At 34.5% G+C, this 15,442-nt stretch overlaps 2 protein-coding genes and 1 long non-coding RNA gene across 3 annotated transcripts; 2 read left to right on the top strand and 1 right to left on the bottom strand.

Moving 5' to 3' along the window:
* Positions 1-730: 730 nt before the first annotated feature.
* On the bottom strand, positions 731-7,069 carry LOC100175666 (MOB kinase activator 3A). The gene is made up of 6 exons (XM_002130310.4): positions 6,658-7,069; positions 6,141-6,274; positions 5,164-5,326; positions 4,431-4,534; positions 3,861-3,959; positions 731-2,219 (listed from the first exon to the last, which is right to left on the bottom strand). Exons 1-6 carry the CDS (start codon positions 6,785-6,787, stop codon positions 2,187-2,189), a joined length of 663 nt encoding a protein of 220 aa, XP_002130346.1. The 5' UTR covers positions 6,788-7,069; the 3' UTR covers positions 731-2,186.
* Positions 7,070-8,057: 988 nt separating this feature from the next.
* LOC113474409 lies at positions 8,058-9,740 on the top strand. The gene is made up of 4 exons (XR_003396072.1): positions 8,058-8,096; positions 8,158-8,219; positions 8,273-8,309; positions 8,656-9,740. It is a non-coding gene; the product is annotated as an uncharacterized LOC113474409 (long non-coding RNA).
* A 492-nt stretch (positions 9,741-10,232) lies between these two features.
* On the top strand, positions 10,233-15,040 carry LOC100186574 (pendrin-like). Its single transcript, XM_026835355.1, has 8 exons — positions 10,233-10,487; positions 10,840-10,961; positions 11,204-11,314; positions 11,902-12,048; positions 12,424-12,542; positions 13,231-13,401; positions 14,251-14,492; positions 14,857-15,040. The coding sequence occupies exons 1-8, from the start codon at positions 10,342-10,344 to the stop codon at positions 15,023-15,025; spliced, it is 1,227 nt and encodes a 408-aa protein (XP_026691156.1). The 5' UTR covers positions 10,233-10,341; the 3' UTR covers positions 15,026-15,040.
* The last annotated feature ends 402 nt before the right edge of the window (positions 15,041-15,442 follow it).

The raw sequence follows: 15,442 nt of genomic DNA, 5'->3' as shown, positions 1-15,442 counted from the left end.
AGGAAGCAAAACAAGACCAACAAAAGGACTTCACCGAACGATCGGTCATGTACCGAGTCATTGACGCACGTAATACATAACGTATATAGCAAGTACGCAAATACATAAATAGGTTTACATGCAATTGCTGAATCCGGGTTTCCTATTACTTGACCGAAACATGACTCACGCTAAAAGACGAAAGACAATGCAATATAATATAAAACATATAGTAGGACGGGAGAAGATGGGACACTTTTTCATTCTATTTTTTTTTCTCGTCCTATTTGGTAGTAAACGAAAAACATTCAAAGAATTATAAAACGGTATCCTCACGACTACCATAAACCGTTGTTAATTGTTTAAAACGCGATCAGGATATTTCAATATTATGTGCTAAAGGTGTCCCGTCTTCCCCCGCCCTACTATACTTTTTTTTGATTGTTTTAGGCCTTCGAATACAACAAAAAAGGTCATATTTAATTAAAATAGTAAAGGGATGGGAGTTGACAGCAAAACGTTTACACAACGACAGTCGTTATAACACAGTTGTTCTGTTTCATACACCTTGTGCCAGCTTACTAAGTTACCACGTATGTAAATCCATTGTAAGCGTTTTTTTTAGAATTTTTAATGGCTGGTTATTTAGACAACTCACAACCACTGGGTTAAAGCAATTGCCGTTCAGTGCCTTGCTCTAATATAATCTAGTCCCTCTACTGACATCTAGCGGTTGTTAATTTGACAGAGGAAAATTCACGATCAAGTTTATTTAGAATACCGATTATACATTTAACAAAAAAAATTATTCAAAGCCACAATGACTGTTGAGAACTTCAAAAACAAAGTGTTCTAAAAAATTACAATACTTAACAAGCCAGTTGCAATAAAAATGCACAATATTATGTGAAAACATGGAATGAGAAAAGGACAGAAGAAATAAAACTGACGCATATTACAATAATAACGACAAAATGCGTAAAAAAACTCCCAAGTCAAATCATGCAAAGTTTAGTTTGTAGTTTGTCTGTTCTGAAAATATTGAACTTGGCACATATGGTGTTACTTGGTAAATTGACCAGTTTAGTGATTGGTATTTACAGTTTAAAATAGGTTGGGGTAAGATGGTTTACATGTACATACAGTAGGGCGGGGTAAGATGGGAACTTATTCGGTAGGTAAACATCAAAAATTTACATAATTATATAACCGTATTCTCACGACTCTAAATGAGCGTTGTTAATCGTTTAAAAAAAGATCAGGAAATATGAAATATTATGTGCTAACGACGTCCCATCTTATCCTACAGTACTATATGTATATGTTGTTAAAGCAATATCTTTTGAATTTTGATCGTATTTTGTGAGAATTAGTAAAAACTCAATGAAAAGTATGTTATTTTATGTAATGTATCAAAAACAGATCAGGATATAGAAGGTACTCGCAGTACAATTGACAAAGTTTTTTAAATGTAAAAATTTACAGTGATGCAAAATGGCAAAATCCAATGATCAGTTAGAAAACCTTTATAAAACTGTGAACACTGGAAAAAGCTACAATGCGACAATAGGCTGCAAGAAATAAAAACAAAATTCGGCAGAAAGAAAAAAGTATTTCAAAGTGATTGATCATTTAAATAGAGTATATACTGCAAAGCTAATTTGAGTTAGCTAAATCTATAACAGGTTAATGCAGTGGTTCTCAAACTGTCCGTTGGGACCCTTGTGGTTTGTTTCGATATTTAAATGTTATTTTTAAATGTGTTTTTATACAAATCTTGGTCTTCTACCAAACTCGCTAGTCCACACTATCGCATAATATTCTATTTTGTTGGATTAACGAATATAACTTTGGTAATAAATATCATTATTAATTTTTATGTCCCTGTTGCGCAGCAAATCAGGAAACGTTTTCAAATATTTCGCAACAAAAACAGTTTGGGAACCTGAACCACAGAGCTGCATTATTATAACGAATGCTTTTAATAAACCAGACCAGCGTGTGAGTCAGCTACTCCATAGACATAGAGTTTTAATCAGTGATTTATAAAAGTCCACGTTTATATTTAGCTGAGAATTGACATGTCATGTTTGACTCACTCATGCCGGACACCTTTAAACAGGAAATGATGCAATCGACGTAGCAGGAAATGACATCACGCTGCAGTTTACGCACTCGTCAATAAACAGTATGATGTCATAATGTTATTATGTGTGACATATTGTTGCTTGCATCTCTTTCTGTGAAACAGAAATCAACTTTATTAGAATTTAATTAATAGTTAAAACAGATACCAAGACACTTATAAATAAATAATTAGGTGTATTTATTTTAAATTACATAAATTCACAGGACACTTATATTACATTACCTCATTAGGTTGCATTGAAAAAGAATATTAAAATTACATAAATACACTTTCTATTATTTTTCTATGATTTAAAACAACAAAGAAAATAAAAGGAAACATTATTTTTTCTACATTTATTTTTTTATCGGTTTAAAACAAAATAAAAATATTTGATGCAAATAAATTATTGGATTAACAACAAAGTTACTATCAATCTAAATAACTTTGTCAGTGAAGATAGTTACTTTGTTAGTTTTGTAAGATAATATAATAAACCATATTTACTTTGCGGGCGTTATGTTTGTGAGTTTGTATGTTTACTGTCACGCTATGTTTACTGTCATGCTATGATAAACTACAACTCATGTAGTTTATAAATTAAAACAGTAATAATATTACATTATAATATATTCGTTGGTGTGTGTACTGTGATAATACAAACTATCCTATAATGCATTGTCATAAACAACACTCAATGATAAATTACAGCTTAAGTCATCAGTATATAAATTATACATACTTATAGTGATGCACCATGATGATACATTGGTATATGGTAATACACTTTATAATACTATATAATACACTGACATTATACAATGGTAAGTGGTAAACAAATTACAATTGACTCATCAGAGCCATCATGCACTATAGCTCTTACTCATCATATTATGTTCACTTTACTTCAAATCCTAGTGGACAAATATTCAATATTGAATGGAATGTATTACATACAGTAATACCAAAGGAATCAAATGTGAAATTGAATTATTTTACTTATTGTTCCACTCATGGCCTACACAGTACACGGCCTAGGAATACACCTAAACTGCTCAGAAAATGAGAGGCCTATTGACGCGAACAATGGCCATTATAATCCATTGTTTCATTACTAGGCTGTGTATCGAGTAGGCCGTGTCATACTTTAATATTACACAGTGTATATAAATGTTTGTACATGGGTGAGGCCATGGGACCTGGAGTTTAAGCACATTTGGCCCATTACCCAAACATTGTATATGCACATTCTATTCTATATGGGTGAGGTTCTACAGTAAGGCATGTCATGGGGCCTGAGATTTAGACCAGAGTTGGCCCATTACCCCAACATTGTATATGCACATTCTATTCTATATGGGTGAGGTTCTACAGTAAGGCATGTCATGGGACCTGGAATTTATGCCACAGTTTTGCTCAACACCTAGGATGCTACAAACCAGGATTTTAAACCATTTGTAGTTAGGTAATTACTAATTCAAGGCTTGCCCTATATTTTAACCACCACTGAACTATATAGTTACACCTTGTCCTACAATGAGTAATTCTCAAAATAAAACAATAAAACTGTGCAAATACTTACAGGGAAGGCAGTGATACTTATAATGAAACAACTTTTCGGCATGTGTAATTCTAATGGGCAAAACAGTGTAAAAACTGGGGTTGACCTGCACACCCTGCCACCCCAGGTTCGGCGCCTATGCCAGGCACCAATACTATGTGTGTAAAATGTAGATTACTGTTAACATCTTACCAATGGTTCAAGTTCCTTTTTATCAACAAGTCCAAAACATTTAACAAAGTAGAAGAAATGTTTGTAGCAAGCGTTGATATGCGCTTCAGCCCCCATGCTCTGTTAATATAACGATATATATTTCAATTACCAGCCATAGTATAACACCGTGGGTAATACAGACTATTTCCTGGTATAGAAATTGTATGAAAGTGGAAATTCAATGGAAAACTTTATCAACACTGATATTTATTCCACAAAATAAGTTAATTGGAATAAAACCAGAGATTTAACTTTAAATAGTCTCATCAATCGTTTACAACAAATATAGAGTGTTGCATTTATTAATTATAAAATTGTGTTTACACTTTTCAAACATTATATGCAAAGCTATGTAATACAACAATATTTCAATTATTTTGTAGAAAATATTAAATATATAATATTGCACTTTTAGAGCCATGGGGCTCTACAGTTGTGTAATTCTGTAAATATTCTTTGTTTACTACTAAAAATGGACTTAAAACATGGACCATCTTATCCCAACCTGCTATATATACACACAAACTAGACTGCTAACATTACACTTACATGTACTCTGTCAAAATGATGAATATAAACATGTACAAACACACGGTGTAATCTCGTCAATATCTTCTTGCAAGTGGTTTTGAAGGATTTGGGAAAAGGAGTCCCTGAAATAAATTAAACTGATAAGAAAAGAATATCCAATACATTTTAATATATAATATACAGCACATACCATGGGTAACCACACAAGACACAATCTATATTACATTTGATATAAAGCATGTTATTTTACTTTGATAATTATCCATATCCTGTTACGTGCTACCATACACCAGTAATTAGCTTGGGCTACTAATTTGAACATACGTTGCTTGGCTTTTTGAACATAATTCAAGCCATATTTACTGTACTGTATAATGGTTTCTACTTTATACAGTTTTATATTGTAGATTATTAGTATGTTTACTTGGGCAAGAAACTTAATAGCAATTGCTTCAACCCAGTGGTCACTATTGGGTTGTTTAAATTGTCAGCAACAAATTAAAGTAATCACTCACAAAGTTACATACGTGGTAACTTAACAGCAGGCACGGGTGCATGAAACAGAACCACGTGTAGGCTGTGTCTCAACAACTGTCGTTGTTCAGCCATGCGAGAATAAAAAAGTTAAATACGTGGTAACTTGTAAGCAGGCATGAGGTGTATGAAACAGAACACCCGTGTTATAACGACTGTCATTACCCCGCCATGCAAGAATCAATAAGTTACATTCAATAATCCACGATGCACTCACCAACTTTAGTGGGGAAGATGGCCTCATCATTAATTAAATGTTCAATCCACTGCATAAGTTCAGCAACATACATAGACGCTGATAAGTTGGTTGGTTTCTTGTATCTATCATTGTCTTGCCACCTGTATTCATATTTAGGGCCACCGGACATCATAGGGCATGACTGTTAAAGGAATAAGTTTAAATTTAAATAAAGAAAATGGTCTAGCTATGGATGCACATTACAGAATTTCGAATCCGTGAGATTCGAATCCTTTTGTATTCGAATCTAATTACGGGATTCGGTATTCTGTTTAATGATGTCATCACAAGTCATCTCATAAACTATATCAACAATTTTTGAAACTTAATAACTTAAAAAAAAAAAAATTTTTTTCTATAAATACAAAAAGATTCGAAATTCTAGATTCGAAATAAAGTATTCTAGGATATTCTAGAATACCTAATTATTCTGTAATGTGCATCCCTAGGTCTAGCCCACATTTTCTATTTCTAAAGTCAATCTTTAACATTTTATTTACAAACAGGTACATTGGGTAGCTATAAGACAATGTTGAGTATATGCCTCAGGGGCACATAACCACCCGACCGTACCAGTGCCAACAAACTATGACAATTTGTACTTAAATGAAATGGTCCACAGTCTGTATTTCTAGAATACCTCTATATATTCTAGTTTACAATGGTGGAATTGGGTCCCACACAATTATTATGTATCTCAAGGACACATATACCTACAATGATAACACAGTTAAGCCTCAAACCTGTTCCAATGGTCAAAAGGCTACAACTCTAACCATTGTCCCATGGCAAGTGGCAACCCATTAGTGACCACTGGGTTGGAGCAATACCTGTTAAGTTATTTCCCAAAGAACGCATACGCCTACGGTGGCAGCAGCCAGCTTTGAACCTGTATTCCCTGGTCCATAGCCAAGCACTACTATTGCACAACAGCAGTGCTATGCATATTTTCTCACCTCATTTGTGCAGAAGTCGGACACAGTTCCGTAAATCAGGTTGATCCTGTTGAAGAAATCCACGACATGAACGGCGATCCAATCATTTTCATCTTCACCAGATGGAAGAACAACAATAGCTTTCAAATCCAAACCTGAGATAGAACATCATATATTAGTAACTCAAGTTTAGTACCATATTCCATTCTATATGGGTTACGTCCTGCAGTGAGGCACGCTATGGGACCTGGGATTTAGACCAGAGTTGACTCCTCACTTCAACATTGTATATGTAGTTATGCACATTATATTCTCACATTTTGTATGGGTCAGGTCCTACAGTGAGGTAGGCCATTGCCCATTGGACCTGGGCTTCATTCCAGAGTTGCCAGTTGTCTCAGCACCAAGAAGACATAGCGAATCAGTGACCACTAGGTTGGTTCAATGTATGTTAAATGTCTTGCCCAAGGACACATACGCCAGTATGGAAACCAGTATCCTTCAATTACTAATCAAGACAACAAAAATAATGTTTTACCTGAACGTAAACTGGCCTGAGCTTTTTTGTGCAGGTCGAATTTTATAGTTCCTGGTTCAAAATGCTTCTTAGGACGAAAGGTTTTCTCCTTGTTAAACACTGACTTTAAGTTAAGATGTGTCTTCGACATTTTTCTAAGTTTCCGTCGTACTTAACCACAAATTATAAGCCCAAATTTTAGCCGGTATTGCAAAACGTGATACTTTTTCACTAAAATATGCAATGAAAAATCACACTACCGACAACTATAAATAAACTTACGCCAATCAACACAACACGAGCTTTAGGGAAATACAGTTGTGACGTCTCGGAAATACCCAGCGAGCCGCCATTTTTGCTCTTTTTGAATGTATTTTGGAGTTGAATATTTATTTTTGGAATTTTCTATTCAAATAAAACTACTATCTTGTCAAGGCACGTTTTCGTATTAAATCACAACAAATATGTTATAACGAGTAAATCTATAGAAAAATTGTCGGAAAAAGGCCATTTTTTTCTAAAAAAAATCCTTATTCTGCCCAAATTGCCACTGAAACAATGTTTCCGATTTCCATCCGTTTCGATGAATTTTTCGGGGATGAAAAATAAATAAAGTGAGAAACACTTGCAACACATTTTTTGTTCCAAGGCGTAAGAAACGTTGATTACCCCCGTTTTTCGCCACTTACAAAACACTCGCCTTCCAACGTGTGGTCTTTATACAACGTTGCAGTTTAGATCAGAGTATACGGACTCTGGTTTAGATGAAGTTGGTTCTGCAACTAATTTGGGATTTTATTTCAAGACTGAAGTTAAGTATTCCTATATAATTAACCGACTATTTCATTACCACCTATTCTATTATTATATTACTTACTATACTAGAATATTACTAATATATATACAGTACTACTTTATCGGTATTTTAAACACTACACTTTATTAACTTTAGATTAGTATTGTGCCTTGCGTTTAAAATATTTTTAACATTAACTTATTTTATCTTTAACATTTCTTTCAGATTGCGCGACGATTCTTTATTACGTCACTACAAACGTCAATCGCAACGTACCGTCCGCTTACGTCACAATCGTTACGTCATATAAAAAGCCTAAATATCATCGCATCATTACCGCGTCGCCTTCGCTATTGTTTGCGCTTATTACGTCATATTACAGTCATCGCCGGTTGCCACGTCACAATGCGGTTTGTTCTACGCGTGCGTTTCGCGACCTTTTTTTTATGGGGCCCCAGCATGCGCGTTTTGCGTCGGCGCAAGGCGCAAGGCACATTACTTGTATACTCTAATTATATTTGCGCTATAAGCGCGAAGCAAGAAGATCAAAGATTTGGTAAAGTATAAATCACAATTGGCATTATTACGTACATAAGCTCTTTTCTAGAAACATCGATGATGTGACGTCACGAAGTGGTGATGACGCAACAGAAGAACCCACTTCGTAAGTTCACTTTTCGTCAAAAACTTTTTTCATATCAAGATTTTAAAATGTTTGTTTTTAGAATATGGTATGTGACGTCACAGAGGATCAAGTGGGCCATGCTGGTATGAAAGAAGAATGAAGGTAATTATGACGTAATAATACGTAATCAGTAATCACCAAATATAACGTTGCAGAAAAGTCGGCGAATACGCTGCAGAAGGAAAGCGCAAGGTATTGTATATGATTACTGTTTATTATATTATTTACAGCAAATTATTTTGTAAAACTGGTTTCTATACCTAGATGATATAGTAGGGTGGGGAAGATGGGACACCTTTAACACGTAATACCATAATATCCTGATCGTGTTTATAAAAAATTACAACGGTCTATGAGAGTCGTAAAGATACGGTTTTACATTCCTTTGAATGTTTTTTGTTTACTATCCCATCTCCCTTTACCCTACTTATATTCTTTGTATTTTAAATTCAAGGAAATGTAATATTTTTTTTGCATCGTCTGTGTATAAGCTTTGGTAATAAGATATTGAGACGTACCTATCACGTTTGTTTTGTAGACGAAGAGCAAAGACGAAGACGCCAAAAAAGGATAAACGGTTTGAGGTTTGAGTATTATAAGTATGAGTTGTGTGTTGTATGTGTGTCTTGTCTGCGCTGCTGTATTCTTATTCTGCTGGACCTAATGTTGCCAGCTATTTTTAGTCAGTCACTATTATAGTGCATTTTGCATGTCTATGAAATATAGGCAATGAAACTATGGCGAACATCTTGCTGGATCGGATTTTGTTGTTGTACACTCTATTGAGTACTTCGTCTACAAAGATCAAATCCTTCAGCGATTCCGTATTGTTTCGGTTTGCTTTGCGAGAACTCCGTCTTGGTACACATATACTCGAGTAATATTAACGCGCATTATAATATTCCCCATTTAAGTTTAACAATCACCCGCCATGTTTTAATTATTTAAAAATTAACTGTAAACTTCCCCACCTTGTTAAAGTTAGTATATTATACGTCCTCATGACGTCACGTTGCGTAATTGTGATGATGGCCACGTCACAGTTTCTCTACGTCACGTCAATACGGTGGGTCAGCAACGTCATGACCCTGCGTTCGGTGCGGTTACGTCACGGTCGGCTTAGTTACGTTACAGCTGCGGGTTTGTTACGTGGACGTCGCCGCTTTGCGGTTCGTAACAGCCACAGTATGTCGTAACGGTCGATGCAGTGCGTAACAGCCGGACGATATTATATTGTGTGAAGATACGACGAGAGTATCGCGGTACCAAGATGTTTTCTTAATAAGCACTCGAGATATGCAGAGCTGTTGTTGGCTTCGACTCTTTGCGGTCGGACATTCAATATGGTGTACACTGCAGATGATTATCCTTCAGGATTTGAACCATATTTTATTTGTAGATGTTTCAATGATTATGTCCGCGTTAATTATTTTTGAACCACGCCCCCTTTTTGTATGATTGAGCTGTTGTGTTTGTTGCATGTTTGGCACATGTATGTCGCTGCACTCGTTGTACTATTTTTGTCTTTTTGTTGGTATGTTCCTTACTATTTTTGTCTAATGGTTTGTTTAACCTTGCTTGGGTAAGGTCTATCCAGCAAAGGGTTTCTCACCAGAGTAGAAACCCACTACCATAGGCTGGGGGCTTGTCGTGCCGTAGTGGCTTTCCACCAACGCCAGCCACATAAACTATGAAGATATTTTAATCCTGTTTCTATTTTACAGAAGTATAAGCTATACGACGTTCCAGTATATTTGATAGTGTGTTTTATAATTCGTTCTGTGAAAATTTGCATGGCGTGAAATTGATTTCAACGTGTCTGCTTATTAAAAATAAATCAAGTACTCTAACAAGTTTTATTTTTCTTAAGACAGCCAGAGCATATTAAATATTTGTTCCGCACGTGGGCGGTACAGATTTAAGTATAAAATAAATAAAACTAGTCTGCGAAAATGGACCACGTGTATAATGACATCACAATAAAGATGAGATATGACATCACGACACATTTTTTTACCGTGGCTTCACTTTACCTATAGTTTGTCCCCGACTGTTATATGATTTCTATCCTTACTTGTTTAAGGGAGATTTACCGAAACCAAGAACACTACGTCAACATTCGTATTTTTTTGTTTACACTACAGTCGTAGTTTATTAACTGCAGTTTACGATGGAGTATTATATGTAGCTTGCTAGAGATTTGCGAAGGTAAAGGCACCCGAAAATGGAGAATACCGTATTGGTATCTAGACCGACGTACAGTAGTTCTACATTTCAACAAACTTATGAAACTATTGAGAAAAATAATTCTAATCTTTGCTCGCGATTAAAACTATGGTTTCGACTACAAATGCAATGCTCCTTTGCAAGGTAATAAAGGATTTGATAAAGAAATAAACACATAGATTATATACATTTCTTCAAATATGATAGCAAAACAAATGTAAAATAAAGAATAGAATTACCAGAAAAACAACAGTCGTTAACAGTATACATACTACGACCACACTTTTAAGTTTAATTTTGTAAAAGTACCAAACTAAAAACATGGCTTCTGAACTCACAAAACAGCATAAATTTCACCATATTAAGTTGTTAATTGTTTAAAACATGATCAGGATATGTGGATGTTATGTGCCAAAGGTGGCTCATCTTACCCCACCCTACTATACATATATGTGCAGCTAAACAATGTTAACTTTGTTTTAAATATTGTACACAGAGTTTGGAGAATCCTGGTCAGTTTCCTTCCCGTGCTTGGTTGGTTACCGAAATATAAAAAGAAATATATTGTTGGTGATTGTATTGCTGGGTGGACGGTTGGGATTATAAGGATCCCACAAGGTGTATGTTGTATATGTTGTGTATTGGACATTTAAAAGCAGTGGTTCGTTTCAACCAAGGTGCTCATACTGTATTGAAGCTTCTGTATCTGGTCATGGTGTAATTAGTATTACTGTATGATGTAATAATATATGTTGTACAGGAAGTGTATAAAACAGAAGACTTGTGCTAAAACGACTGTCAGCACCGCCATGCGAGCATAAATTAGTCTTACATTCAAATAACATAACTGTATCGTCCAGGTATGGCATATGCATTACTGGCAGGGGTACAACCAGTATATGGATTATACAGTTGCTTCTTTCCTGTTCTTTTATGGTTTGTGTTTTCAACATCAAAACACACATCAGTAGGTAAGTTAAACTAACTATTTCAAATATTTAATTTTTAATAAATAATTTATATAACTTCTATTGTTGCCATGCAAGTTTGGCTTGTTTTTAAATATAGATGCAATTACATGACATTTTTAGTTGGGTTCTTAATTCAAGTATTTCTAATAATTAATTCATTTAAATATTATATTTTTTTGTGAGTTTGGCTGATTTCGATATAAACAAAAGAAAAGTATTAACTTTTTATAGAATTATAGGAAATTAAATTCCAAATCAAAATGCTAGATTCTTAAAAGTCCCAATAACAAGATGTAAATTTGAAAATGGTCATAAAATGAATGTTAAAACAAAGTCTGTATTATCCAACTTTATGAGCTAGATCAGTGCCAGACTCTCATATTTTATTACGCTTACTTTATTTGTATCACAGTTAATTTATAAATACTAATATTTTACTTTACTTTATTTATATTTTATATTTATTATTTTATATTGTTCATTTTTTATTGTTTTTATATATATATATATATAAATTTATTTTTTATTGTTTTTTTATATTGTTTATTTTTTATTGTTTTTTTATATTGTTTATTGTTTATTCCAAGGCACGATGGCTGTAGTTTGCTTAATGATTCAAAACTTGGTTGATCTCTATGTCCCTGATGTTACAACTGCAGTGAATGGGTCAATGGTTCTCGTTAACGGGGAACAAGTAGATTGGAACAAAGTGGATGAAAAATATGTTTTTATTGGTATGTAGTGTAAAGTGCTTTTGTCACGTATGTTAAGTCTTACTTTTAATCAGCTACTTCGTCCAAAACCATTTGGTGTCCTACTCCTATCTGTTGGGGATTTTTATATGAATTTAACATTTTGCAACACTGGAAATTACAAAACGACCACAAAGTATGATTGTGTTCTCTTTAACCACAAACTACGTGTTCTGTATTATTTTTGTTTGTGACGCTTTTTGAATCAACAGAAACGTATTCTCGTACGCCTTTCTCCTTAATGACGTCATAGGTGCTTGGGCTCTTGCTGAGCTTTTCTGTACAAACTAGTAAAGACAAAGTATTTTGCAATTTTGCTCTTACCAATTATGTTACCAGTTATTGTGTTTTCACCAGATGAATCCAACCACCATGTGATTAATGGAAGTTGGTATTTGGAAGATTTCTTATCAAACAGAGAGTTAGAGAAAGTACAAGTTGCCAGTTCCGCTACCTTGTTGGTGGGATTAATGCAGGTGATTGAGTTATACAAACTATTGGTTTGTTTTATATATATATGTGCATGTATTTAATTCTCTAGTTTAAAAACAGACAAAATGTTGGTAGAATTAGAATAGTCAGAAGAAATGTTGTTTAAAATAATTAATAGTTTTCAGAAAAGCCTATTTTTGCACAAGGCTGTGCATGTTGTTTCTTTTTTATAAGTGTTTATACTTATTTAAGTAGTTAAACCATGTTTACCACTCCAAATACCAAACCACACAGCAAATATTTAAAGAAATTTTATGCTAGCACTGTTTGCATAGGCAGTGTATGATTGTAACAAGATTTTACTTCATGAGACTGGGTGTGTTTCTGTGCTATATTAAATACATCAATTCTCTGTTTAAAAATAAAGCAGATTTAAAGGGTTTAAACATTTTGTAAACCTTTTTTAAATTGGATTGGCGGAGAAATAAAAACTTTCTGTTATCTTTTACTGTTATGTTGGGGTAATGGGCCAACTCTGGCCTACATCCCAGGTTCCATGGCGTGCCTCACTGTAGGATCTCACCCATATAAAATAGAATGTGCAAATACAATGTTGGGGTAATCGGCCGACTCTGGTCTAAATTCCAGGTTCCATGGCGTGCCTTGCTGTAGGACCTCACCCATATACATTAGAGTATAGTATGTATTACCTTTACCATTTTAACCCCACAGTTACTGATGGCCATGTTAAGACTTGGGTTTCTCACCACATTATTATCGGACCCCGTCATTCAAGGCTTCACCACCGGCTCTGCATTCCACGTCATGATGTCCCAGTTAAAATATATGTTCGGACTCGCCAAGTCAGTTGGCAAACACAGCGGCGCGTTTGCATTGTTCAAGGTGAGATTATCCAACTTACAAGTCATGGTGACTAAGGTTTATTCATGATAATTCTTCTGTTCCAGTTACCACGTATGTAACTTATTTATCCCCGCTTGACAGGCAACGGCAGTTAATGTTCTGTTTCATACACCTTATGCTCGCTAACGAGTTACATCATATGTAATTTATCCTCGCATTGCGCAGGAAAAGTCATTATAACACCGGTGTTATGTTCATACACATCGTGTTTACGTGTTACCACATATGTAACTTTGTGGGTGAATATAATGTGTATTGCCAAAGTCACAATGACTAAGATTTCTATTCAACCAGAATTACAATGAACGCAACAGTATGACTTAGAAAGTCCGTGTATTTTAACTTTTGCATGTCACTGTACAAATATGAAGTTCACCTCATCATAATTGCCATTGAAGCTCAAACTGCCATTTTGGAGAATGCAATATCATGCACAAAAATATTTAAAATGCAATTTATAAATAACTCGAATATGTTTTAAACTGTTTGATTTATACCATTTTAGTTTTCTGCTGCGGTTTTGCCATTCGAATAAAACTAACAAGTGCATAATACTGTGCCGGTTTCATTGACTGCACTATACCAATATGGAAACTATGCAATAATTTGTCCTTCATTTTTAAACAGTGGCGCAGCCAGAAAATAAATAAGTTGGGGTTTTTAAAAAAAAAGTTTTCAAAAATTTTTTTTTAAACTTTTTTTTGATTAATTATTTTTTTTTAAAAAGGAGGGGGGGGGTCGCGACACCCTAAACCCCCCTGGCTGTGCACTGTTTATAAACATGCATTGTCTATATCTATATAACTTCCCTGCTTTATATGTTCACAGACTTTAGGTGACATCCTGTCAAACCTGTATCATGCGAATGTTACTGACATTATTATATGTGTGATATCCGTACCAATACTCATCATTGTAAAATATATCAACGACCGATACAAGAAAGAACTAAAGAACATCCCGATTCCAATTGAGCTGATACTCGTCGTCATAGCAACAGTGATTTCTTACTTTTGCCACTTTGATGACCCCCCTTATAATGTTAATATCGTCAAAACTATTCCTACTGGGTGAGTTTAGTTGTTTGGAACTCTTCTTTGTAATATTTACAGCAAGATTAACTAATATTCTGTTCTATATAGCACTGTTGGGTAAGTAGGATACCATTAGCACATAATATCGTATAGTTTCAAGCAAGTCATGTTTTTAACAATTAACGACAATCTTTTGGAGTATATAGGATTTGATTATAGAATTCTGTAAGTTTCGCAATTTGCGTAGGATCGTATGACAAAGGATTGGTTGTATTCTAAAAATGATTGCATTCATCACAATAATCAATAAGGTTTCCTGTGTTTGACAACTATAAATGTGTGTGTATTTTAACAATGTCACTCCAAGGGCACATATAATCCTTCTATTTTCCTTTCCCAGATTCCCCAGCTTTTCCACACCCACTTACATTCATTTATGGCCAGAAATAATCTCCGATTGTTTAATCATGGCGTTTATAAGCGTTGCAATATCTTTGTCTTTGACGAAAATATATTCTGACAAACATGGATATGATATTGATGCAAATCAGGTGGGTACGAAGGTATGACATCTGGATTGGCCATTGAATGAAGAAATGTAACCTATTTATACTGGCGTCAGTTGCTATTCACAGGTGTTCTGTTTTATACATCTCGTGCCAGCTTACAAGTACCACGTATGTAACTTATTTATCCTCGCATTATGGGGAGACGACAGTCGTTATAACACGGGTGTTTTGTTTCATACACCTCGTTCTCTCTATATATGAACACAAACTCACCCGGAACGGGTTTTAACGACTGTTGTTTTGCTGCCAATTCCCTTTCCCTTCGTTGTTTAATTTACCTGATTCGCTACTATATTCGGAAAGTTTAAAATCATTTATGTTATATGAAAACAACAATAATTAGCAGCAAAACTAATTAATTTGAAAAAGATAAACAAAATAATATAATATATGAAATTATTCATGTTATATGAAAAC

Source organism: Ciona intestinalis, chromosome 8 (genome assembly GCF_000224145.3).
Source record: "Ciona intestinalis chromosome 8, KH, whole genome shotgun sequence".
NCBI classification, from domain to species: Eukaryota; Metazoa; Chordata; class Ascidiacea; order Phlebobranchia; family Cionidae; genus Ciona; species Ciona intestinalis.
This window is presented reverse-complemented; position numbering and strand designations above follow the sequence as displayed.